The following is a 26,215-nucleotide window of genomic DNA, read 5'->3' on the forward strand; positions in this document are numbered from 1 at the left end:
CCCTCCTGGTTCTCCAGACCCTTCCCAGCTCCCCCAGCCCCTCCTGGTTCCCCAGACCCTTCCCAGCTCCCTCAGCCCCTCCTGGTTCCCCAGACCCTTCCCAGCTCCCTCAGCCCCTCCTGGCTCCCCAGACCCTTCCCAGCTCCCTCAGCCGGTCCCCAGAGGATTTTCAGCACCCCGGAGGTGCTGGCTGGCGCTCGGGCACCGCACAGATCCAGGGGCGGCTATGACTACACTACCCAGCGCGCACCGCGCGGATGGGCACGCCCGTCCCCGCTTCCTCCCTCCGCGGAGCATCACGGGACTTGTAGTCCTCGCTCCCCTCGTGAAGTTCGCCCCGAAAAAGTTCCCGCACCTTTCCGGGTACCTGCTTCTCCCCGCCAGGGGCGGGCCGCGCCGTTTCCATAGCGACCCGCCAGCTCAGCCAATAGAGAGCGGCGTTCTACGGGCGGGGCCGCTCGGCGGACCAATGGGGAGCGGCGTTGCTGCGGGGCGCGCTGGCAGCGTGCTCGCCGAGTCTCCTTGGGGCCGTCCGTGCGTCCGCGGGCCGAGATGGGCGGCGGCGGCAGCACCCGGCGCGTCACCTTCGAAGCGGACGAGAATGAGAATATCACCGTGGTCAAGGGCGTGCGGGTGAGCGCGGGGCCGGCCCGGGGCTCGCCGCAGCGCTGCGGGTTCGGCCTGGCCGCTGCTCCCCTTCCCACTGTCCCTCCCCGCCTCGCTGTGGCTATGGCTGCCCCCGCTCCCGTCCCGCTCCCCTCCCTGTCCCGCAGGGATTTCCCCTCTCGGGGGGGATCCGGAGCGTGTGGGCCGTCCTGGGGACACTGTGCGGCTGCAGGAGCCGCGTTTGTCTTTGCCTGACCTCCGCACGGAGCTCCTCCCTTTGCCGTGCCCCGCTGCCCTGCGCTCCGAGGATCCATTTCCTGTGCGCCCGCCTGTGCTTGTCACCGCTGCCAGCCTGGCTGGCCTTGGAAGGACATTAAAGATCACCCAGTGCCACCCCTGCCGTGGCAGGGACACCTGCCGCTGTCCCAGGCTGCTCCGAGCCCTGCCCAGCCTGGCTTGGGCAGCCCAGGGCAGGTGGCAGCGGTGCCTGCCCTGCTGTCTGTAACAGCCCTGGCGTGTCCAAGGAAGGACTGGAGCACTCCAGAGCCTGTGACACCACGAACTTCAGGAATTCCTGCACCTTGGGGATTGTTTCCATGTCAGGCACTGGGTAGCTCCTACTAGGAGTGGTAATAATTAATCATCTATTGCTGCTTTTAGGGAGGAGAGCAGGAGGAGCTCTCCTATTGCAGGAGGAGCCCTGAGAGTTCATTCTGTTTCAGCACACTTGTATTTTCCATTTCTGGGCATTTAATGCTCTTGAGTAAATAGGTGAAAGTGATATAAATGTAATGTAATTTAGATATTCCATACAGAGTGGAGTTTATGTGCTCTGAAATGTGGCACAGCTTGCTCAGAGCAGCTTTGGCTGCCCCTGGATCCCTGGAAGTGACCAAGGACAGGGCTTGGAGCACCCTGGGACAGTGAAATCTGTCCCTGCCATGGCAGGGGGTGGAATTAAATCTCTATGTCTCTTCCAACCTAAATAATTCTGTGCTTTGATGACAGAAGTTGGAGTCCAGAAGTTCTTATGCTAATAATTCTTTCCCTTTTGTTAATTTTATCCATGGATCCGGACCTGGAGGCTGCTCTTACCCTGATGGGTTCTGCACAATTTGAATATTTTTCTGTGCTTGTGTCAACATCAGAATGAACTTTGTGTTCCACTGTGACCACCTGTGTTGCACAAGTCCTTGGAAGGCTTTCCCAGGATGAAATTCTTCCTGGGTTGAGTGCTCTGCACCTCAGAAAGGCAAATTAAATCAGTGAGAAAGGCAAAAATGCTGATTAATTACCAGCAACACACCCCAAAGTGCTTTATTTCCTTTACTCTTCCCTATATCCTCTGTGAGAGCCAAAATCCTTTTATTCTGCTTTTTTTTTGTGAGGTGATTGCTCTGAACAACAAAAGGCGCTGCTTTATGTTGGGGGTTGAATTTGAGCAGCTGCCATGTGTTGCAGAGAATCTCCAGGCTGTGTTTTGCTCGAGTTTGCCTCCATTTGGAGGGGAGATGGGGACAGGAGGGAGCTGAAGTTGCCTTGGTTGTGTTTTGCAGCTGTCCGACAGCGTCATCGATCGCATGAAGGAACCTTCCTCAGGCAAGCACCGAGGGGCAGGTGAGCTTTGCTGCTCCTTTGCAGCTTTTCATGGGAAAAAACAAATCAGGTGTGCCCTCCAGAGCATCACAATGAACTCATTGCCCTTTCACAGAGATGGTTTTTTTGGACATTAACTTTTCGGCTCATTTTTAGCTTGTAGAGTGTTAGAGGAGTTAATTCCTCTTGGTTTTTTTCTGGCTGATATTCAAGTGTAAAACACAAATTAAGAGTTGGTTTTCCACACTGTTATCCATTGTTAGAGACTTCAAAAACTCCAAAACACCCCAGAACATGCAAATATCCACAAATATGCCTTGAAGGGAAAGGGAATTTTCCCTTCTGGTCCTTTAATCAAAACTGACTTTTAGTTTGGGAAGTGTTGGAATCCTGGATGGCTGAGAATGTTCAACTCTCTGTGCTTAAAGACACAGACCAACAAGAAAGCACTGCATTTGACCTAAGGCCATAAAACCAACTTCCAGAATTAATTAATAGTACTAAAATGGCAAGTGTCTAGTTAGTTAAAAGTGTGTAATATCACAAAGTGAAAAACATAAAGTTTAAAATTTTAAAATATGAAACAATATAGAAATTTTACAGTAAAAATAAATTATTCTTTACCTCCTTCATAAGTTTCAGTGATGTTTTGCAATGAAACAAAAAAGTCCACATTGCAAACTTCAAAAAATCAGTTATTAAGTTAAAAAAGAAAATAATCAAAGTGTCCTTTCTTAATTAGATAGTCTTAAAAGACCTTATAACAAAAAATAATTAACCATTTTGTACCTTACTTATCAAAAACTACCAAACTCATCGTTATAAAACTATTTCACTAATAAAAATAATAAACACCTAAATCCAATCATAAACTCCCATCTCAAGTACCTTCAATCCAAACCTCAAAAAACCAATAGGGAAGTTTCTGCTTTAAGACACTTAAGCAAAAATTAAAAGTAGAATGTGCTTTTCCTACCCTGGAATGTTAGGAATAAGTGATGGTCAGCTCACTGTTTTTTAACTCCTTATATTTCATTCCTGAGGGCTGTGGAAATGCATCAAACCTCGTGGCAGGGGTGCTCTGCTCCAATTTAAAATCCTCCAGCACAGGGAGCAGGACACAGCTGCTGCAGGAGGGAGGAGCAGTGGCAGAGAGTGGAGCAGGGGATTTGTGATCTCCTGAAACCTGGGAAGTTCAAGCAAGGCTCTTCTCAGAGCTCCAGAAATGTTCATGAGAGCAGAATTCCCCAAGGACATTTGACTTACAGGAAATCCCAGCAAACTCAGCCCTGATTAAACACCACTCCTGTGGCAGCCTTGCAGCAAGACCTGAGTAAACAGAATTCAGCATCTTTCTTTCTTCTGGAGCATAAATTTGGTTTCCTGTTAATTGGAGGGGTCTGTCCCAGAATCCCAGAGTGGTTTGGGTTGGATCTTAAAAAATCTCTTCATTTCAGCTCCCTGTAATGGGCAGGGGACCATGGACAGCAAATCTTCTTTCTTGATTTTTTTTAAATAGTAGTTTTTTCATTGTGTCCCTGCATCTTATTATGGTGAAGAAATTATTCCAGATAAAGGATTTTTATGAACAACACTTGAATGTCTTGCCTGCTTTCCTGTGCTGTTTGCTGTTCATCCTTAAATATGAGTTATGGCAATGGTCTCGTGAGCCAGCTCCTGGGATTTTGGGGTGTGGGAGGGCTGTAACACTCCAGGAATACTTTACTGTTGCATATCTTGAGCTTTCATTATTGTTTCTTTTTATATGTGGGAAATAGTGCTTTTAATTTTGTTTTGGTTGGTTAGTTTGCTGTTTGTTTTGGGGTTTTCTTTTAGTTGAAAGATTTGGAGTTCACAGGGGGATGGAGCAGCTCTGCTATGAGGAAAGGCTGGGACAACTGGGATTCTTCAGCCTGGAGAAGTTTGGGGTGACCTCAGTGGGGCCTAAAGAAAGCGGCAGAGGGACTGGGGACAAGGCCTGCAGGGACAGCACCCAGGGAATGGCTCCCACTGCCAGAGGGCAGCCATGGATGGGATCTTGGCAATGAGGAATTCCTGGCTGGGCTGGGATTGCCAGAGCAGCTGGGGCTGCCCCTGCATCCCTGCAGTGTCCAAGGAAGGATTGGAGCACCCTGGGATAGGAGAGGTGTCCCTGGAATGAGCTTTGAGCTCCCTTCCCACCCAAACTGCTCTGGGACTCCGGGATTTGGGACACTCAGAATCCATCCCCAGGGATTTTGATGGAAAATGGGGAGAGAAAAGAGAGGAGAAGGGAAGGGAGACCCTTCATGGTTTCCTGAGATTCCAAGTGAAGCCCCTGGGTCCATGAATGTCTTGGAGAGGAGATGGATCCAATGCCAGGCTGGGAGAGCTGGGAATGCTCCCCTGGAGAGGAGAAGGCTGCAGGGAGAGCTTCCAGCACATTCCAGGGCCTGCAGGGGCTCCAGGAGAGCTGCAGAGGGACTGGGGACAAGGCCTGCAGGGACAGCACCCAGGGAATGGCTCCCACTGCCAGAGGGCAGCCATGGATGGGATCTTGGCAATGAGGAATTCCTGCCTGGGCTGGGATTGCCAGAGCAGCTGGGGCTGCCCCTGCATCCCTGCAGTGTCCCAGGCCAGGCTGGACACTGGGGCTGGAGCAGCCTGGGACAGGGGGAGGTGGCCCTGCCATAGATGGAGTGGAATTAAAAGCTCTTTAAGGTCCCTTCCCACCCAAACCATTCCAGGATTCCATGAATTGCTGGACCTTCTCAAGCTCAGAAAATACTAATTGTATTTTTACTTGAAGGACTTCTGATTTTGGGGAAGTGCTTCTGTATCCCAGACAAATAACACTTTACAAAAATAAGAAAAGGTGTCTACAGGGAGAAACAGAGCTCTTAAACTCAGCCCTTTCCTCCAGACAAGCCTCTGGTAGCTTTTGGTGGAGGAATAATAGATTAAGTTCCATGGAAGAATGTCTGTCTTGTTGCTTGCCAATAATGATGAATTTATTGACTTCAGTTTGGGGTCAGAAATGAAATTACATCCACTTACACTGAAAGCTGACATCTAAAGACAATGTCTGAAAGCATCTCAACTTGCTTGGCTCACTTGCTGGCTTCTGAGTAATATTAAATGCACTAAAATATTTAACAAGTGTAAAATCTTTCAAGTCTGTCTGTAATTCCTAAAGCAATATTGATGGAAAGTAATTTGGTCAGGCAATGAGGTTTAGTTTTTTTTTTTTCTGGGTGTGTATTATACCTAAAGCTTCAGACAGAGGGAATGCTTTAAATCATTTTAGCTTAGTGCATATTGAAAAAACTAATAGTTTATTAGGGGAAAAAAAGAAGAAGAAATGCTTAAATTATCAAGAGTGTCAGTAGCTCAGTAATTTTTTTTTCCCATTTGCAGAAACAGATTCTGTTAAGGGCACAGAGGGTTTTTCTCCTTTTTTTCCATAGTATTATTATTATGTTCTCATTAAATAAATCAGCCAAGGCCCCCTGTCAGAAATACTGTGTAGGGGTTGTAGTAAAATGAGCCCTGCTGGTGCCTCCTCAGGAGCTGGGTCATACCTTGCTTGTTTTTCATGGATTAATTTTTGTGGTTTTTTGGGGTTTTTTTTGTGTTGCTGTCTGGTTTTGGGTGGAGTTTCAGTGACTCTGGATACCTTGTGTCAGTCAGAAACATGTAAAGATGTGATTGGGATGTGAGGATTTCAAGAGTTGGGTTCTAATTGGAGACAAACCCAGGATTTAACTGAACTTCAGGAGAACAAACTTCACCTTTTGGTTGTGGGATCACATAGGAGAAAACTTTCAGGGATACATTTGGGGAAGGTGGGAGAGCCTTAAGAACATCCTATTCCTGCACATTTCAGTACTCAGAAAAATCAGGATTATGAATTTTTTAAATTGAATATTTTTGAAGAGTTGCAGCATGCCCTGATGATATTAGTAATTATGGATAGCTGGACACTGCATGAAAAGCTGAATTTAAAACTGGAATGTCTCAGGAGAAATTAGAGGGAGGCTCTACAGTATTGCTTGTGAGAATTATTTTGTGTTTTCAGTTTTTGGGAGCACCTGGAAGTTTAGAGAATTGGGCTGAATTTCTGCCAGTTAAGCAAGAATCCTCTGCAAATAAACCCTGGCAGTTCTTTGCCCTTTCATGTATTAATTGCTTCCATCCACCTTTTTGTTCCAGCAGCACTTTTTCTCTGCATGAACTGAAAGATGAAATAAACTGACATTTGTGATGTTACTTTCTAGAATTCCTCTTATTTTTAGAACAGGAAGAAACCCAAAAGTTTGGCAGAGCCTGGGGTTGGTTCCCTTTGCTGTGAGACACCTGGAAAGCTCAGGAAGTTCCTGATGTGGATTTTCCACCTCCTTCCTGCAGCAGGAGCCAGGAGAGCTTGGGTTTTGCTTTTGTGTTTATTTGCCCTCCTCTATTTACAGCTCTGGGAATTCTTCCTGAAATGTGTTTTAAACTTGTACTGGAAACCTAAAATAAATAGAGTGGAAGCCTCAGGCAATGCTGAGATGGTTGTGGATCACTGATAGCCTGAAGGGCCATGATTTGTTTGATACAAATTAATATTACTATTATTAATAATATTTATAACAAGAATAATAATAGATAATAATAGAATTTATAATATTAGATAGATTTATATTTATATCTAATATATTATTAGATATATTATATATTAATATACAATAATATCAATATATAATATAGTTGATAATATGCTATTATATAAATATATATATTTATAAAATAGAAAATATATTTATTTATATGATGCATATTTATATTATTTCGTAATATTTTTATTATTATTAATAATAATATTCCTTTTCAGTGAGGTGCCTTGATATCTTTTGGGTTAAAAGAGGTGTTCTATTATCCAAAAGTGAAATGTTTTGTAACTCCCCAGGTTGCTAAAGGTGCCAAAGTTGTAGTGCTGGCAGTGGAACAGCAGGTTTTTAGTGGAGTTTGACATTCCTATTATTGATTGCAGGAGAATAAGGAAGATGGAATTCTGCATTGGAGTTGGAGGAAGTGCTGCAGAAATTAAAAGTTTTTGCTGTCTTGGTGATGTGCAGGGTGTTCTGTGGGTGCTTTCAGGTGGCTGGGTAAGCCCTTGTCAAATGGTGCTGAAATTCCAGGGAAAAACTGGCAAATCAGGGGAGTTGGATATGGAAAATATCCATAATTGTGTAAAAGGAATGTGCCCCATCCCTGGAGGTGTCCAAGGCCAGGTTGGATGGGGCTTGGGGCAGCCTGGGATGGTGGAAGGTGTCCCATGCCATGGCAGGGGTGGCACTGGATGGGATTTAAAATCCCTTCCAGCCCAAACCATTCCATGAGCATCTAGAACCTGGTGAATTTTCATCTTGCAAGGCATGAATGAAAAAGCTGGTCCTGTATTCCCAACATTTGTCTCATTCCCAAGCAGCATTTTGAATCTCCCCTGAAGAACTGCTGTTGGGCTTTCTTTCAGCAGCCCTGCACCTCTGGGCTGCCTGCTTTTGTTGCTTTCTGAGTGCTGAGACATCCCCTAGAACGAGGGATTTTACTCTAAAGGCAAGCAGGAATAAAAGGCAAAAGGTGTTGGAACATCTCCTGCAAATGTGATGTTTTTAACCTCTAATTGATGTTACAATGAACCTCACCTGCTCATTATCCTAACGTGGTGTGCAGTGATTTAAACCACCAGGAACTCCCCACCAGAGCAGCCTAAATATGTAATTAAATAGATTTAAACATGCTCCAAGAAATGCCCCTTGTGTTAACATCACCCTAGAGTTTGACATGATACAGATCTGAGTTGAAGGAAGTTTTTTCCAGTGAGGGTGGGGAGCCCCTGGCAGAGGTGGCCCAGGGAAGCTGTGCCTGGCTCTGGCTTCCCTGAAGTGAAACTTGTCCCTGGCAGGGGAACTGGACCAGCTGAAAACTCCAAAGTCCATCCCAACCCATTCTGAAATTCTGTGTTTGTGTCACTGTGCAGTTTGGCCAGGCCAAATGTAGCAGGAATTTGTCTGTCTGTCCCTTCCTCTTTTTGTTTCTTTCCTTGGAATTAAATCATCCTGCTCGACTCTGTGTGGGAAAAGTGGCCCCTGTGTGGGAGGCATTGGAGGCTGGAATTGCACTGAGTGATTCCCAGCCCCCTTCTGCTCCCACTGTTGCTTTATTGGTTGTTATTCAGTGTTGGAAAGGGAGCTAAAGAAACAAATTCTGAGTTTCCAGGGGTTCTGCAAATGGAGGAATTCAGTGTTTCAGTCTGTGGCCTTGAGCTGTGGTTCTGGTTTTGTCCCCTACATGAGGGCCAGGGTGCAAGCCAATTTATCCCATCACTATTGTCAGATATCAGGGGGACATTTAATTGATTTAATGGTTTCTTATTTTACAACTGATGGAAAACTTGGGCTATTCCAGATGAAATTTCAAGGAAGAGCCCTGAATGTGCCAGGTCCTGTCCTCATATGTGGAAGTAAATAGGTCTCAGGCACTCTCACTGCAGTGACAGCCACTTTCTTCTATAGTTTTTGCCTTTTACAAATGATTTTCTGTGTGTGGCTTCTTGCAGAGAGGCAGAATTTATTTTTCAAGGAGCCTTCATTTAGAAACGTCGCTTTTTGTTTCCATCTATTCTTAGAAACAGGTAATTTTTATGTACTGCCTTCCATGTGCTTTTTGGGTCTCTGGTGGATTTGGGGAAATTAAATTTCATGCTATTCTGCTTTAGGCTGCCTGTGCTCTATTAGGGTTTGCTGAGTGCAGACGTTGCCTCTCCAAATCTTGTGGAGCACAGAAATAAAGGGATTTTTGTCGTAGCTGCTGTTTAACAAGCACATCCAAAGTATTTGTTTAGCAATGGCTTGTGAGTTAAAAGTTAAAACCTTCTGCTTTTTCATGTGGGAGCACAAGATTTGTGCTTGTTAAAGCCTCACCTTCCAGTGCTTAGCAGGAAAATAATTTCGGAAAACAACTGTTGGTGGCTGCTGTGTGATTTTTGTATTAATTTCTACTAAGCTCAATCAGGAGGAAGAGTTAAGTTCATGGAGCCCTTTGCAAAATAATGAGTTTTAAGGACTGGATCTTGATGCATTTGTGGATGGAAGTGGTGTCATTGCCTTTTACTAGTTCTGAGTAAATTGTTTTGTAGTTAAATCCTGGCAGAGCTTTAGGACTGAGCCTTAGGCTGAGCTTTATGTAATACAGCTTTATGTAAATATAGACTGTTTATGAGCCAGACTTGTTGTGGTATGGTTTTTGAGTTTGGGGCTTTCATGTATGATAAAATTAATTAAAAACCTAGCTAACAATTTTTTTTCTTTCATTTTTTCTTTAGTTTTTGTTACTTTACACATTAAAAATCAGAAGATGCCTGTTTGGGACCCATTTATTGTGGTCTTTGTTAGAAATGTCCCGTGTGTGTCCTTGCAGAATTGTCTGTGTGTTCTGTCCTATTCCTCCTTTGTCCTTCAGAGACCTTCCTGGGATTATAGGTCAGAAAGCCCAGATAGTTGGCTCAGATAAAGAGCTTTGTAATTTAAGGGATTGTTGGAATAGAAGCAGTTTGAATGATTTTTTTTTTTTAATCTTGAAGAACAAAATAAAAACCATTGACCATTTTAAGGAGATAAACCCAATGAGTAAATTAGAGCTGTTTGATTTTGTCAACCCAAGTCTTGACAGCACCAAGCAAGGAAATTGTCCTTGTGCTCTGTAGAATCCTCTCTGGTTTTCTAGCACAACAGATATTCTTATCCAAATTTATCTCTGCACTGACTGGAGAAGCAGAGGAGTTTAGGTGCATTTGTTTCCTTTGTATTATTGAAAAATAGCACTTGTTAGATATAACACCACTTCAGCAGCACGAGGAGACCTCCACATACTGAAACCTTTAGGTTTAATAGTAAATTGCTACTTTTCTTCCCATCCCTATTTATTTACAGCCAGACACTCCTCAGTGTGGTAGAAAAAAACCCTTTAAATGGACGATTTAATCGCATTAAGATGAAAAGAAAAGCTTTGTTTTATTCTTTCATCTTCAGGCTGCAGCAAAGTGTTCCTAAAGCTCTTCATCACTTGTCAGCTGAGGCAGGTTAAGTGTTTTGTTGGTGCTGCTGCTTGAAAGCTTTGTGCAGTTGTTTTTTAGTTAAACAGGAGGTACCACTTAGAGATCTTTTTCCTCAGCCTCGGGGGAATGGGAAAAACTTTTATTGCCACAATTTTTTCCCCCATCCTGCTTTGCTTGTGTTCTGAACTCCTTGACTTTCAATGATATCATATTAAAGTTTTGCCCAACACCAGGCTGAAAATTGGGCTTCAGATATTCCTACCTGTTGGTTGAAATAGAAATTTAAGGAGTAAGCAAAGGACATTTCCTCCCTTTTTTCCTTTTTGTTTTTTTTTTTTTTTTTTTTTTTTTGCAAGGTTTATTGTGTGTCTCTGGCAATAATTCACAGAGCCAATTTATCAGATTCTCATTTTTAGCTTCATTAACCACGTTTGATTTCACCTCATGTTAATCACATAAAAACAAGCATTTAATCTCAGCTGCTTTTTTTGGGTGGGAGATGGTGGTTCTTCCCAGAAAGGTTCTGCTTCTCTTTTGATCTCTGGAACTTTTCACTGAAGGAGTTCGATGGTTTGTCCAAGATGCTTCACTTTTGGTTTCCATTCCTGTTCCTTCCATTCCTGTTCCTTCCATTCCTGTTCCTTCCCTCCTTCCTTTTCCTCCTTCCTTTTCCTCCTTCCTTTCCCTCCTTTTTCTTTCCTTTTTCTCCTTCCATGAGAGGGAGGCAGTTTATCCTTGATCAAGATCTCCATTATCCCTCATCCTACTGATTGACATTTCTCAACCAGGGGAGATGGAACCAATTTAGGAAATTTAAGGAGGAAAAAAAAAGAGTATCAGGAGAAATGGGTGGGAAGAATGAAAAGGCAGTGGTTATTCAGAAGAGTGATTTTAGTGTTAATCAGAAACCTGAGGAAGCTGGAATTTTTGGAGGAGCAGCACTGATATCAGATCACGTTGGTCAAAACTCGGTGGTTTTGTGTTTCTGTGCCAGTGTTGAACACATTTATTTTTGCTTTTATTCTACTCTCTTGGCAGAAGAAAATAGAATGTTCTACTCAAAGTGAACCTCAGGAATTCCTGAATTATCTGGGAGCATCTGTGTGATAATCAAATTAGTCTTTCTCCGTAAGATTTTCATATTTCACTTCTTTGGCTGCCTTTTTTCCCCAGTAGTACCTTGGTTGTCTTCCTGCTTACAATTTGCAGCACTGAAAAACCACCATTTGTAGTGAGTATTGCATCAGCTCAGACCAGTCACTGGCACAAGTGATTTTGATTAGCAGATCTCATTGCAAATCATTAAAAATGCAGGTGTTGGATTAATGATGTTGTGAGAATTTCAAGCATTTCAGCATTATCTTTTATTTTGATACAATTTCTGAATAATGAAAATAACCATAAACATCATCATTACATATTGTTTGCAGCCTGTTTTCAGTTATTATTAAAAGCAGCAATACTGGCCTGAATATTGGGCTGAAAACACACATTTCAAAGTTGACAATGCTGTAGCTGTGTGCTGATAATTCAATAAAAAAAGCTGGTTTGGAGTTGGAGAAAAAGCATCCCAAAGTGTGTAAATCACCTCCAGTTTCCTTGAGAGAAGTAAATCCTTTCTAGGAGTTATTGAGGGTGCAGATATTTGAAATGTGAATATTGGCTATTTCTAAGCTGACTTCTTGGCTCCTGCTGTTAATATTACATGAATTAAATGTTTTCCTGCTTGGTCACTGAATTCACTTCCAGATTATTCTCCAAAACAAACAAGCTGCTCTCTTGGCTGTTGGACTGTGGAAATCTTGTCTTCAAGGCAAGAAATTCTTAAAAATTCTCCTTTTTAAAAGTGATTCTCATGTTCAGGACGTTGTACAAATGTTGAAATTCTTTCCCTCATCCCTTCTCCAGTCAGCAATTCCAAGCCTGAACGTGCTGGAGTTTCCATCAGAGCTGAATAAACAAATTGTACAATTATGGTTTGCTCTGCTCTGCTGGATCCTTTGTAGCAGCCTCTTGTTATCAGCTGACTGAATGAACAGGAGATGAGATTTGAGCACACCACAACAGCTCCTAAAGATCCACTTATTTCTCACTGCTGCTTTCTTTGTCCCCAGTTTGAGATGGAGTGATTGCTTTCAGAATTTCTGCAGCCTTTTGGTGCCCCTATCATCGATAAATGAAATTAGGACTTGATGTGGAGATAGTCACCTTTTTTACTTTTCTCAATATTCACCTTCTACTGGGAAAATGTTTTAAATCCCTTTAAAATTTAGTGTTAAGTGGCTTTAAATGTACAATGTGGAATTTTGATACCCTGATTTATCTTGCCATGCAATTCCAACCACTGAGAAATCTGTTTAATGGGATCAGCAGAGCTATTGATGAGTGTTATCTTCTTTTTTCTTTCATTAACCTTTACCTGTAAGGACACTTCCACTGCTTGGGTTTTTTTTCACCAAAAAAAAAGAATTATGGAGTCTTTATGTTTTTCTCTCCCAGCACAGCTTTTAAAGTTATGAACCAGTTTTAACCACAGAGGTAGATTTCTCAAGGATAATTAATTTATTGACATGTTTTTTGAAATCTTGTGGGTTGATGTCAGTGGCACTGTTGCAGAGTTTTGTGGCATTCCTAAAAGCTTCCTCAGAGGGATATGCTCAGGACACATGGGGGAAATTCATTCTGGATGTGGATCTGCTGCAGAATGGTTACAAAACCTCTCTTAAAGCACCTTTCCCACCATTACTGTCTGCTTGCTTTTTCCATCATTCTTGTCTTTTCCTGGTTTAATTGTAAATTTGCTTCTCTGAGTCTCACCTCTTCCCCTTCCACCTTACCAATGCCTTTAAAATTCTGCATTATTCTTTCCATCCTTTTTCTTGTTGAATTTCCTCACTCATTTAGGTTGGAAAAGACCCTTAAGATCATGGAATTCTGGACTGCTTTGGCTTGGAAGGACCTTAAAGATCATTTTGTGCCATGGGCAGGGACACCTTTCACTGTCCCAGGGTGCTCCCAGCCCTGTCCAGCCTGGCCTTGGACATTCCAGGGATCCAGAACCTTCTCTGGGCACCCTGTGCCAATGTCCCCGCTTTAAAAAAGAGAATTGATGTCACACACATCTGATCTATGACATCAAGGAACAACTTAATGAATGCCTTTAATTACCATGAGCCAAAATGAGTGCTGGGAGCAGGTTTGGGGTGTGCTGATCTATAAAAGCAGAGGCACAAAGAGTTGGGATGTGAGCATTTCACAGTAAAATTCCATGGAGCCTGTGTCCTACCAGGGAAAGGTACAAAACTGCCCTCCCTCAAGGCCTCTGTGAGTGAGTGATGAGCAGCTCTGTGATCTCCTTTTACCTGCCCAAAGTGGCTCCAGAGCTGAGCTGAAATTGGGGAAGGATGACTTTTCACTGCCCCTCCTAGTGCACAATCCCAGCTGGAGATTCCTCCTTAGAGATGATGGTGGCAGATGAGCTGAACATCAAAATTTGCTATTTTTGTAGCCCTGGCAGAGCAGGGAGTCCCATGGGAGTGTTGGACTGAGCAGGAGTGGTTGGCAAATTCTTTGCTATTAGTGGTGACTTCTAAGAGATGTTTCAGTTAAAAAACCCTTTTTTCACTTATCTGCTACGTGTAAAAATCCATAATTATTTCCCTGCCCTCTGCAGTGGTAGAAGGAGTTTGTTGAAATACATGTCAAAGAATTTAAAACAGATTTTTTTTTCCAAGAAGATGAAAAGAACACCAGTAAATTTCCCTGCTCTGTCAGATAAAATAGCTTTACAATAAACTTCTGAACCGTAAAGATCAGGAACTGGACAACTTAAATTGTCCTGAAAGGACACCACATGCTTAATCCTCTTGAAAGCAGAATCATCAAATCCTTCTTATCGTTGCTTACAATATGATTATTATTTTTTTAATGTTGAATTATGGAATCCTGATGCTTTTATCCATTGTGTTCCACAGAAAAGCCTTTCAGTGTGTGTGGAGCAGGGATTACTAAAACAGCTGAAATGGGAATTTTCTCCATTGCTGTATTCAGTTGAAGGCAGGGATGGTATTTTAAAGGTGTTTGATACTTCTCTTTCATTCTTTTTATTAATTATTTTCAATTAACAGGAGGGCAAAATGACTTAAAATAAGAAATTATTATCTCTATATTTGATTAGAGAGTTGGGGGGGAAGGATGGGTTATGAAGAAGGTTTGGTTGAAATAATTCCCTCCCTTCCAGGGGCATCGAGAACAATTGAAAAAGTCACATTAAAACTCCACACAGTCATTTATCAACACAGCAGGAGTTCCTGCAGAAGCTAAAAATTAGGGGAATTTTTATTAATTGGCTTTGTTAACTCACTGCACTTATTGGTGGGAAATACCTGATTTTATGGGCTCTCCCATATTTTGAGTTCCATTGAACATATTTGATGTTTTTTCTCTTGCACAACATCCCCGTGTCTGTCACCTGTTTGTCAAATTAAAGTCTTCCAAGACAGGATATTTCAAAATATCAAAAATATGTCAAACCCACATATTTTTGGTAGTGTGACTCTCAGAAACAAATTATTTTGGTAAAACAGAGCTGTTAGCACAGGCAGGTAGAACCTAATTCAAAGAATCACAGGGGAAAACCTCATCCTGTTTTTTCCAGGCCCCTCAGAAATCCAGTGTGATTTCTTTTATCCCAATATTAATGGGATATTGAAAGGAGAATATTCCAAATATAACAGGAGCTGACTTTGTTTTGTTGCTTCTAGACCATGCACTGGCTTGTTTCTAATTGAAATTAGTATAAATTGATTGATACCCACATTTACATTGGAAAATAGGAAATGGAATCTATGCAAGAGCGCCTTTGGAAAGTAAAATATTAAATATTTTTAAATTATGCACACTTAATTGCATTGTTTTTGTATTTCATTAGCCTATGAGCCTGTCTGAAATATTCCTGCACATTACCAATATTAAACAGTTCATAAAAATTTCTGTCCTTGGAGGGGAGCTTTGTTTGTACTGAATTCCTGATTGGAGGAAGGGCCTGGAATTGGGAATTTCAGTGGAAAAGTTGCTGGATGTCTTGGTAGTTAAAATTGTATGAATCTGAAAGTAGAGTTTATTCTTGAAAATGCTCTTTAAAAATAATAATATTTAAGGAAACCCACAGCATGGGTTGAAATGCTGGGTTTTAAAGCACAGAAATTACTTTTTTAGTGGATTTAGGGTTTTCTCTCTGCTGGTGCACTGAAGGAATGGTTCATTATTGTTTCATTGAGTGTAAGGCTAATTTGGGTTATTTATAAGGTTAAAGATCAGGTACAGCAGTATTTGAAACCCATTAAATTTAAGAAATAATTTCCTATTTTCTCTGCTGTGCTGCTCCCAGCAAATCCAGAGCTCTTTGAGAACTAAAAATTAAGGAAAGCAGGATAGATTTCATGGTGGTGTTGTCTTCCCACCTGATTTAAACACACCAAATATATTTCCTACAGCTTTAATTGACATTGAAATCATCTCTTCCACTATCCCAGGGTATTCCAAGCACCATCCAGCTCAACCTTGGACAATTCCAGGGATGGGGCAGCCACAGCTTCCCTTGGCAGTGTCTGAGGGAACAATTTCTTCTGTTCTTACTGAAGATTTTTGGGTGACATGTGGAATTTAGATACAGACCAAACCAGAGCTTTTATTAGGCAGAAAGAATAAATCAAGGCTATTTGCATCTGATAATATTTACATTTTACACGTCTGGAGTTGAAATGGGGGTGGGAAATTGTTTTAATTGTGGAAGAGCCCTGATGTGTGTGAGCTGGGAAGGCACCAGGCACGTGGGCTGCCTGATCCAATATTTATGAGCCTTAATGCACAATCAGGAATTTTCCTGCTGATGTCTTCATTAATTCCCTCAAAGCTGCCACTGTGCCAGCAGCTGAGGCAGATGATGGGGCTGAAGGCAACCCTGAGGTGCCCTGTCCCAAATATTTCTACTTAAAGTGATGGGAGAACTTCCTCTTGGATGGATCCATGGTTTGGCTGCCCTGATGTTGGTTTTCAGTGCCAGAGGTGAAAGGCAGAAACTTCAGGAATTCACTGGGATTTGGTTTTTGCAGCACAAAAAGGAGCCTTCCCGTGGTTGGGAGGTACCTTGGAGCTGTGTTCTCTGCTTGGGGAAAGTTTCAAAGGGATTGTTGGGTTAAGTCCATGAATTTTGGTGGAAGTGAAAGAGATTTTAGCAAAGTTTATCCTGGCTTGGAGTGTGGTTGATTGAACACGGTGCTGGAGGAGGTGTGGAGGTGCCTCATTTTTGACTAATATTTGATATTCTTTAATTCTTTACACCCTCTCTTTCCCTTCAGCCTTCTTCCTTCTGGAGGAAGCTCCCACAAACCACCCCCAGAGCTTCATATTATGGGATGGTGAGCTCTGTGCATAGAGCAGGGAGACAAAACAATTCCTTCTCTAGCTGGGCACCAAGGACAAATGACCCAACTTATGTTGGATAAGTCCAGAGGAGGCCACAACTTTAATAAAGGGACTGGAGCACCTCTCCTACAAAGAGAGGCTGAGAAAGTTGGGGCTGTTCAACCTGGAGAAGAACAAAAGGTTCTGTGGAGATCTTGGAACAACCTCCCAGTATCCTGTACACTGACAGCATTTGTCTTTTAAATAGCCAAGCTTAACTAGAAGGAAAAACAGAACTTGGACATTTTTTGTGTGGTATTTTTTTTTTTTGTTTTAATTCATTAGCTGAACATTACCTAGCTAAGTATTTTCTAAAAGACATTTGATTGTATCAAACCTGAGTGTCTCTTCATTAATAACTTAATGCACCTGCCCTTTCCAGAGAATTTAGTGAAGGTGCCTGCTACTAAATCTTGTTTGCATTAATGATTTTTTTTTTCCAAATGCAGGGCTAATGGGCAGATTCTCAGCTCTGCAGGCTGGAAGTTATTTGAATAATTTGTCCATCTCACATTCCTGATTTCTTAGGCTAACATTTCTGAGGCTGCAGGTGTCTGCTTTCCCTGAGGTTTGTTGTTTACTGCTGGGGGTGGAATCCTGACATCCTGCTGATTGTTTCTTTACTGCTTTAGAGAGAGAGGAAAAAGGGATGGGTTTGGATCCTGTGATTAACAAAGGCTGAGGAGTTGGAGTCAAATACTTCAAGAGTTGTAAAAATCTTTCTGTGCCAAGCTGTTGTAGATGTGGAGGAGAAAATTGCTAATGGTTCCTCGAGAATTGGCATCAAGTGAAGCTTTGCTCCCATCCTGCTCATGGGTGGCCTTTGGAGATCCAAAGCAGAGCACAAATTTAAACATCTGAAACATCAGGAACTGATGGGAGACGAGAAGTCCTTCAGTCCCTTTTGCTCCTCTCTCAGTTGTCCTTGAAACTACCTAAAACCTTTTGGATCCTGGGAAATACCTTGGCTTTCTGGTTCTTTATTTGTCTGATTTTGAAGCACAATCTGGGTTTCAGATTAATAAAAATAAAATATTGAATAAATATTCAATAAATATTTATAAAAATGAATACAAAAGGTTAAGCAAATGGCACTCATACAAAGGGTTAAGCAAATGGCTTTGTACACTCTTTATAAAATATATTTTTAGTGGAAATCAGGGTTTGTGGCATTTTAAAAGGTGGTGGGATAAGCCTTTCTCAGGTTTGCCAAAGGATGTTGGATGGATTGGAATCTTGGGCTCTGGAGAAGACTGAATGGAGAAGTGTTGAAATCTGCTTTTTCACAAGGGCACAGGACAAGGGGGAATGGCCTTAAGCTGAAGGAGGATGGGTTTAGATTTTATTTGTGGAAGAAATTGTCCTTCAAACTTTTCCTGAAGAATTAGTGGACAAATAAGAAAAGTCAGGTGCTGTTTCCCAGAGGCCACTGAGATGGCAGAACCTCCTTGTGCCTGGACAGTCCCTGCTTGGTCTACCCAGGTCCTGGCAGGAGCTTGCTGGATTTTGTCATTGGTGACCCTGTGTGGCTTCCAGACTCCCAGCAAAGCTTCTCCCTCAGTGCCCTCCACAGCTGGACAGGGGAGAGAAAATAGATTTAATAGAATTCCCATGGAATTTCCTGGGAATGTCAGCTCTGAGCAGCTCCTGGGTTTCTCTTCTCATATTCTCACTCCACTCTGCTCTGTCCAGCTGCACAAAACTTTTTTTTTCCCTTCTAAAATCCGTTGTCCCAGAGGCATCACCATCACTCCTGGCTGCCCCATCCTTGAGGGTCCATCCTGGAATTGGCTCTGGATGTGGAGGAAGCTCCCAGAAACCACCCCCATAGCCCCTGGTCCCAAACCCTGCCCACACAAACCCAGCACAGCCATTCTGTGTCTGAGAGCACTTTGGTGCCTCTCAGAGCATTGTGCTGATGCCTCAGGGTTTAGTTTTTATATTTTTCACATTCTGTGCTGCTTTAGTCTGTGGGTCTGAGCTTCATATTATGGGATGGTGAGCTCTGTGCACAGAGCAGGGAGACAAAACAATTCCTGCTCCAGCTGGGCACCAAGGACAAATGAGCCAAATCTCAGCCAGGAGCACAAACCCCGTGGGCTGGAGAGAGAAAAACAAGCAGGGTGGGACTGCAGGGGCTGAAGCTGGGATGGGACAATGAACTGCAAGGTGCAAATGGAGCAGAGCTGATCCCAGGGAGAGACCCCGGCAGCGCTCGGGGATTTTGGGGCCATTTGGGTTCATCTTGAACCCTTGGGTGCATCCAGAGGGGCCAGTGAGGCTGGAGAGGGGCTGGGAACACAAACCCTGAGAGGAGCCCTGAGGGAGCTGGGCGTGCTCAGCCTGCAGGAAAGGAGACTCAGGGCTGCCCCCAGCCCTCCCTGCAGCTCCTGAAAGGTGCCTGTGCCCAGCTGGGCTCGGGCTCTTTCTCCAGCAGCACTGACACAACCAGAGCACACAGCCCCAAGCTGTGCCCAGGGAAATCCAGGCTGGAGAGCAGGAAAAAGCTTTTCCAGCAAGGGGGATAAAGTTCTGCAGTGGCTGCAGGGGAGGTGCTGCAGTCCCCATCCCTGGGTGTGTTTAACAAGCCTGGATGTGGCACTGCCTGCCAGGCTCTGCCTGAGGGGCTGGGCTGGACTCGATGGCCTTGAAGGTCTCTCCCAGCCCAGGAATTCTGTGAAGGTCTCTCCCAGCCCTGGCTGGGCTCTGGTGCTGCCCCAGGTGCATCCATGCAGGAGATCCTTTGAATGAATCCCTTCTTTATTCTGTAACCCTGCCCAGCCTCTGTCCTAGCTCAGCCTTCTCAAGGCATCAGTGCAGCCTCTTTGGGGGTGCCCATCCCCTTTATCCAGGTGCTTTTCCATTCCCATGATCCCAGGAGAGCTCTGCCAGTCTCACACCCATCCCTTGGTGTGCTGAGGGGCCAGAGCAGCTGTTCCTGGGGTTTTTGGAGCATGTTCCCCTCAGTGCCCAGCTCACAGATGGGATGTGCTGGGAGCAGTGCACACTCACACTCACCTCACGCTTTGGTTTGTGCTCCTGGAGCAGCAGGGCAAGCCCTGGGGTGCAGGTGAGACCTTTTAAATGTACTGAAAACCTTCCCTCTTTACTCTGGGACGAAGCTGACACGGATTTCAGCATCCTGAGGAACTTCTGGTATTACAGTGGGTGGTGGTGGGAATGGCTATGCAATAATAATTTAGTGTTTAATAGAATAATATTAATATATCAATATTTTAGCAGTCTTGCACCCCCCAGGTTTAACATTCTCTAGTATTTCACTGGTCAGCTGTGTGTTTTTAATGCCCTGTGGTGTGAGCAGAGATGGCCATCAAAAATGCTATTTAACATTTCATGTTAAATACTCTTCTCCTGATCCTCTCTCAAATAAATTATCTTTTCTCTTTTTAAATGCTCCTTCCCTAGAACAAATCCATCCTCCTTGTAGTATTACAATTTTAATTTTTTTTTTTAACAGAAACATCATAAAGCTCCCATTTGGGAGCTACCCAATTACATCTTACAATAATTCCATTGAATGATCTATAGCTCCACTTTTATTCCCTATTAGTATTTGCCTGATCGATGGGCAGCCTAATTGATTGTTCAGGTCAAATGTCTTTATTGGCTGCTGCCTGAATCCTTCCTCATTATGACATAAACCATCCTCTGCTCTGCTCTTGTACTCATTTTTGGGCACCAGAACCATAAGTTTCATTCTGTAGATAATTAATGTTTATTATGTCAGTCAGGATAATCCCAATAAAATGGGGGTTTCCTTTTTCACCCAGATTTTTGTTAGAGATCTGTTGAAAGGCTCCAATTTCCATCTGAATTTTAATTTTAAAACATTTTTAGGCTGAGGTCTCACTGGTAATTCAGAAGTTTTCCCCCACTTTTCCCTCTGTTTCTGTGATCTCAGCATTTCCTGGACCTGCCATGATGGATATCGATTCCTGCTGCTTTTCCAAAGATATTTCTAACTGGATTAGTTGGCCAAAACTCCCATAAAATTGATGAAGCTGCTTCATTCATTCATAAAACCCTTTTGTGAGGCTGCTTTAGCATGAGCACAATTGTAGGGAGGCTGAACTAGAAAAAAAAATGTGGAATAATGATTTTGGATAATCTTTGCAGATAAATCCTGGACATGAGGTCACAGAGACCCTCCAGTGCCTGAAAATGAATTTGAATTTCCCTGGGTTTGACCTCCCTGTGCAGGGTTTTTATGGCCCTTTTGGGGTCCAGCTGCTCTGTTGTCCTGGGTGTTTTGGGCTGGGATCACATCCTGGAGCTCTGGGCTTCCATGGAGGGGGATCTGAGGCAGGAGTGAGGGAATTTTCTGGAAATCCAGAGCATGGCACAGCTTCAGCTCGGTGTAGGTCAGGCTTTATTCCAGGCAGGATTAGGATTAAGCTGGGTTTTGGTGGTTTTGGAGATGTCTTTCAGCCTTGTAGGACTGGTGGCTCTCCAGTTTTTCTCCCTCTGTTCATATTCTTGAAGAAGTTGCTTCCCTGATTTTTTTTTGTTGTTTACCAGAGTTTCATTGATTGATCTGACAGAATCTAAGTGAAGGAAATATTATTTCCATATCTTGATTAAACGAAATCAGGAGAATTTGGGGCAAAATCTTTCTCTAGGATCTAGAAAAATGAATATTTAGCACATTGTAAGAGCTTTGTTGTGTAAAATGCATCTGAAAATATTTGATTGATTACACAAAGTTTTTTATTTTAGTTCTCTATGAATAAAAAGCTACATTTTATGACTTTACAGTTCATGTCTCTGTCTCATCCCTGTGGTTTTACTTTACAAAGCCATATTTCTGAAGAAAAATACTGAATTTAATGCATAGCCCATGTAGTGTAATTTTTGAAAGATTGCACTAATTGAAAAGCTGTTTAATAAGAAAGCTTTTTAAAGGCTCACTGGTGTGCTAAAATTTCAAAGTTGGTTAAACCACAAGAAAGCAACTCTTACTGCTGTGTGGAAAAAAAGCAAATAAACAATTGAGGGCACTGCCTTATGCAGTTGTTTCTGTAATTGGGGATAAGTTGTGTTCTGTTAACATTTCATTGAATTTTCTTTTAATTGCAGTTAGTGATGAAGAGCTGAAGAAAAGAATAGCTGAGGAACTGGCACTGGAACGAGCCAGGAGAGACTCTGAAGCTCAGAAGAGAAGGTTGGTTCATTAATAATAACAGTATTTCAAACAAACTTGGACTTAATGCTTTTATTTTATTTATCTGCTTACTGAAATAACTGAATTTGGTGCACAAACTGGCTGTGAGAGCTCTGGGGGCTGCAGCAGGTTTGGATATTAAATTCATGTTCAACAACAAATGAGCTGGAATTTCCTTGTAAGAGCTGATCCAAACTGTTGCTCTAAATCCCTTTTGACCTCTCCAGCTTGGCTTTTTTGCTGCCTTTTAAGCTCAATTTTGCTGATTTCTCTGGAGCCCAAATAATCACTTTGTGCTGCTCAGACAGAGCAGGGCTGGGGTCCCTGTGAGCCCAGGGGCTGAGCAAAAGTACCTTGGAACAGCAGCAGAAATGGGAATTCTGGAGTTTTCTGGGAATTCCGGAATTCCAGGATGTTTTGAGGTACTTTGAGTATGTAAAATATTGTATTAAACCAGTTCACACCAGTAAAACCCTTTTGGTTCCTTTCTGTATATTGAAATATTCCTTTCTTAGGCTTTTTTTATTCTCAGAGATAGCAGTGACTCTGAAATCCATTATTAGCAATTAAAAATTCCTCTTTAAATTTAGAAATTTTGGTATCTGCTGAACTTCTGTGTTTATTTCTCCTTTCAGTGGCTGTTGTAAATAGGTAACACACTGAGGATAAATATAAATATAAATATTCCACACTGTCCTCCACTGAGAATGGGGAGAAAGGCTCATTATGATGGATTAAAAAAAATTAGGCTATAATTAGTACTACTTCAACTGTCTGCATAGATCTCAGTTGTTTCCTACCCAGCATTCTGTTATTTAATTGAGTTAGGCTGATGGAGTATATAATTAGATAGGACTATATTAATGTCCCAGGGAAAAAAAAAATCAGGCTTTTCTCTTTTTTTTTTTGCATCAGCAATAAAGGAAATCAATAAGTTGCAGTGAAATTCCCCCTCTCTCCTCAACTGGGCTTTGACAGGAAAACTTGGGTTATTTTTGAGCTTTTTGAATGCTCAAGACTTCAGCTAAATGGGATTAAAATCTGGAAATATTTGGTTTGCAACTTCAGCATTTTCTGATGTGACGCTTTCAGTGCCTTTCAGAATTCTCCTTGCAGGGGTGGTGCCTTGGTCTGGGAAAGGAAGGGAGCAGATGGGGTAAAATATCAAAGTAAATTAATGATGATGATGATAAAGAAAGGAAAAATATCAAAACCTCTTAACAGCTGCACTTCTTCTCCAATTTTGATTTATTTAATTTTTTTTTTGTTTTATTATCATTTTTATACACTATTTGCAATTATAAAAATCTGTTTTTAACACAGCACAGAGGTTTTTTTGTCTTGGATGAAACAACTGTAAAAGTTGCAGATCTTTTTTTCAGAAATAAAACTTAAGGTCTTTATGGGCTGAATTCTGATGGAGGTTTGTGTTTTAAAAACATTCAAGAAACTCACATTATTCAGGTAAATTCTTTTGCCTTCCATGTTCCAGCCAATAGAAATATGGAATATAAGCTGTACTAATTTGTGATATAAATACAAACACATTGGTGCTGTGTTGGAAAACAGAACAAACCCCTCAGCTCTACATTTAAGCTTCTTGACCTTGCACTTGTGATTTATTAACAATTTCATTTCATAACCAGCTAATTTTAAGACAAATCCTGTTGGGATGTGACATAAAATTAAAGTTTTTACCTCCATATTGATCTCATGGGTTGTTTTACCATGAATGATATATTTTATGTGTTTGCATTCTCACTTCTTTCTCTAAACCAAGATTTTTTTTCCCAGTATTTCAATGAAATAACATTTCAGCATAAAAATATCTGAAACTTTGGACTGTTTGTTGTGTGATTCCTCCTGCCTCATAGCTGATTTTGGTGCTGTTCTGTGAGCAGTGTATGAGCACATTTGGGTTTGATTGCAAAATGCCTTTTAGTCATTTCAGACTGTGAAGGGAAGAAATCTTAATTTGAACTTCTAGATAAATTATTTATTCACACATCCATACACAGGACAGATGGGCTGCTATAAAAAGTTAAAATCTGTGCTTATTTTGAGGATTAGAGCTGAAGAATGACTCTTAAATTGTATTTTAATGCCATCAACTCTCTAACAATATATGAATTACAGCTTCTATTTCACAGGACTTGGAATAATTAATAAAATAGTGATTTAGAACCACTTTAGAATATATTTCCAAAATTCTGCACTGATTCCACTTTACTCTTCCTTTTACTCAACCCAACTGTTGTTCCTCGCTTTGGTTTTTGAACATTTTGAAATGTTTCATCTGAAAAGCATTTTCGTTTTGGAAAGTCCATTTAGAAAATTGATGAGCATTGATTTACAACAGAATTTGGAGAGTTTGCTGCAGTAACTGTGAGCAGTTAACGTGGCAGAGCTGCAGTCTTAGGGAAGGGAAACTCAAGGGAACATAAAAATGAGAGGATGGACACAAAAACTTGAGCTTGACAGTGGTGACAGGTAATAAATGATAATTAAGAGAAGAATTCTGAATAATAAATAAGAGAAATCCACCCAACTCAATGGACCAGTGGGTGATAATTTCAATTTTGCCTTTTCTCTGCTTATTCGAGACAAGGTCAGCAAATCTTTAGCATTTTTTTCTAATTTCCCAAGAAAATGAGGAAATTTTTAATGTCATGGCTTTGAGAACAGGCACTGGGGAAATAAGTAAATTTCCTTCTCCCATCAGAGAGCAGAATTTATCCACTCCATCCATTAACTTTGTCCTTGGATACCAAGATGTTCATTTGTTGGGCTCCACTGTCACCATGATATTTTAGGAAAAATCCTTTTGCCAGGACCTTTTTTCCTGAGAAGCTGGGAAGCTTCAGCTTCTCCATGTTTGGCTGCTTTGGAATGTGATTTGGAGAATTGTTTACCCAGCATGTGAATTGTTTTTACTTGATGACCAATGACAGCCACCTGTGAGGAGTCACAAGATTTTATTATCATTCCTTTATTTTCTTTGCAAGCCTTCTGATGAAATCCTTTATTCTTTAGTGTAGATTTAGTATATAATTTTCTTTTAATAGAATATATATAATAAATCTCTATAATAAAATAATATATAAATCATTAATATAATAGATATAATAAAATAATAAATCAGCCTCTTCTCTCGTCCTGGGACCCCTGTGAACACCACCACATTTGTTAACCCCAAGTGAAGAAAAATTCCACACTCCACGACACCAATGGTGCTCAGTAAATCTGTTTTTCAAGTTTGCATTAAATGAAAAGTGCAGGCAAAGTAAAAAGTATTTTGAGGCAGCAAAAAGAACAACTTCTATCATCAGCATAATGATAAAATTTTAGATACTGCCAAGCTCATCAGAGTGCTGGATTCCTCCACTAAAATATACAAACCACTGCTTCAGAGGCAAGTGATGGATGTGATTTCCCATGGAAATTGAACGTTCCTGAATGATGACTTGCCTTTTTTCCACCCCTGCAAATCAGAGAAATTTCAGACTTTTTATTTTGCTAATCATTTAGCTCAGGCTAATTATATTTGGGCGGGGTTCAGTTTCTTGCTTGGTGAGTGTTTCCCAGCTTCCACTTTTTAAATATGATTTGGCACAGGGCAAATATTAATTATATGTAGAGTGAGGTGGTTTTGCAAGCTGCTGTGCATGGCAGTGCCTTCAATAGTGCAGGAAGTGTATTTTGTTCAAGTCTTCAATATATTCATCCCTGGGATTGTGTTGCTGTGCCAGAAATCTGTCCCTGCAGTTTGGTTGGGACTGTCCTGTGACGTGCTCTGATTCCAGGGCTTGTTTCTTAGAGGAAAACTGCTGGAAGGAGGAATTTTAAAGCAGGAAAAGGCTTAAAAATAGACTTTGGTTGGTTTTGGTGGCCCTACTGTAATTCTGCTGCCAGGTCTGCTCTAGAAGTGTTTGAGGTATGACAGAGGAGGAGAGGGGAAGGCTCCAGGGAGAGCTTCCAGCACATACCAGGGCCTGCAGGGGCTCCAGGAGAGCTGCAGAGGGACTGGGGACAAGGCCTGCAGGGACAGCACCCAGGGAATGGCTCCCACTGCCAGAGGGCAGCCATGGATGGGATCTTGGCAATGAGGAATTCCTGCCTGGGCTGGGATTGCCAGAGCAGCTGGGGCTGCCCCTGCATCCCTGCAGTGTCCCAGGCCAGGCTGGACACTGGGGCTGGAGCAGCCTGGGACAGGGGGAGGTGGCCCTGCCATGGCAGAGGTGGCACTGGAGGGGCTTTAAGCTCCTTCCCACCCAAAGCATTCCAGAATT

The 26,215-nt window shown here is 42.2% G+C and overlaps 1 protein-coding gene across 1 annotated transcript in view; it reads left to right on the plus strand.

Annotated features, from left to right (window-relative positions):
- Positions 1-474: 474 nt before the first annotated feature.
- Positions 475-26,215, plus strand: part of CHCHD3 (coiled-coil-helix-coiled-coil-helix domain containing 3) — a 140,930-nt gene continuing 115,189 nt past the window's right edge. Inside the window, exons 1-3 of the mRNA XM_084205887.1 lie at positions 475-633; positions 2,163-2,223; positions 21,842-21,926. Coding sequence (XP_084062013.1) covers positions 553-633; positions 2,163-2,223; positions 21,842-21,926 — 227 coding nt within the window. The 5' untranslated portion in view covers positions 475-552. The remainder of the gene's footprint in view (positions 634-2,162; positions 2,224-21,841; positions 21,927-26,215) is intronic.

Source organism: Fringilla coelebs, assembly GCF_963513975.1.
Source record: "Fringilla coelebs genome assembly, chromosome: 5".
NCBI classification, from domain to species: Eukaryota; Metazoa; Chordata; class Aves; order Passeriformes; family Fringillidae; genus Fringilla; species Fringilla coelebs.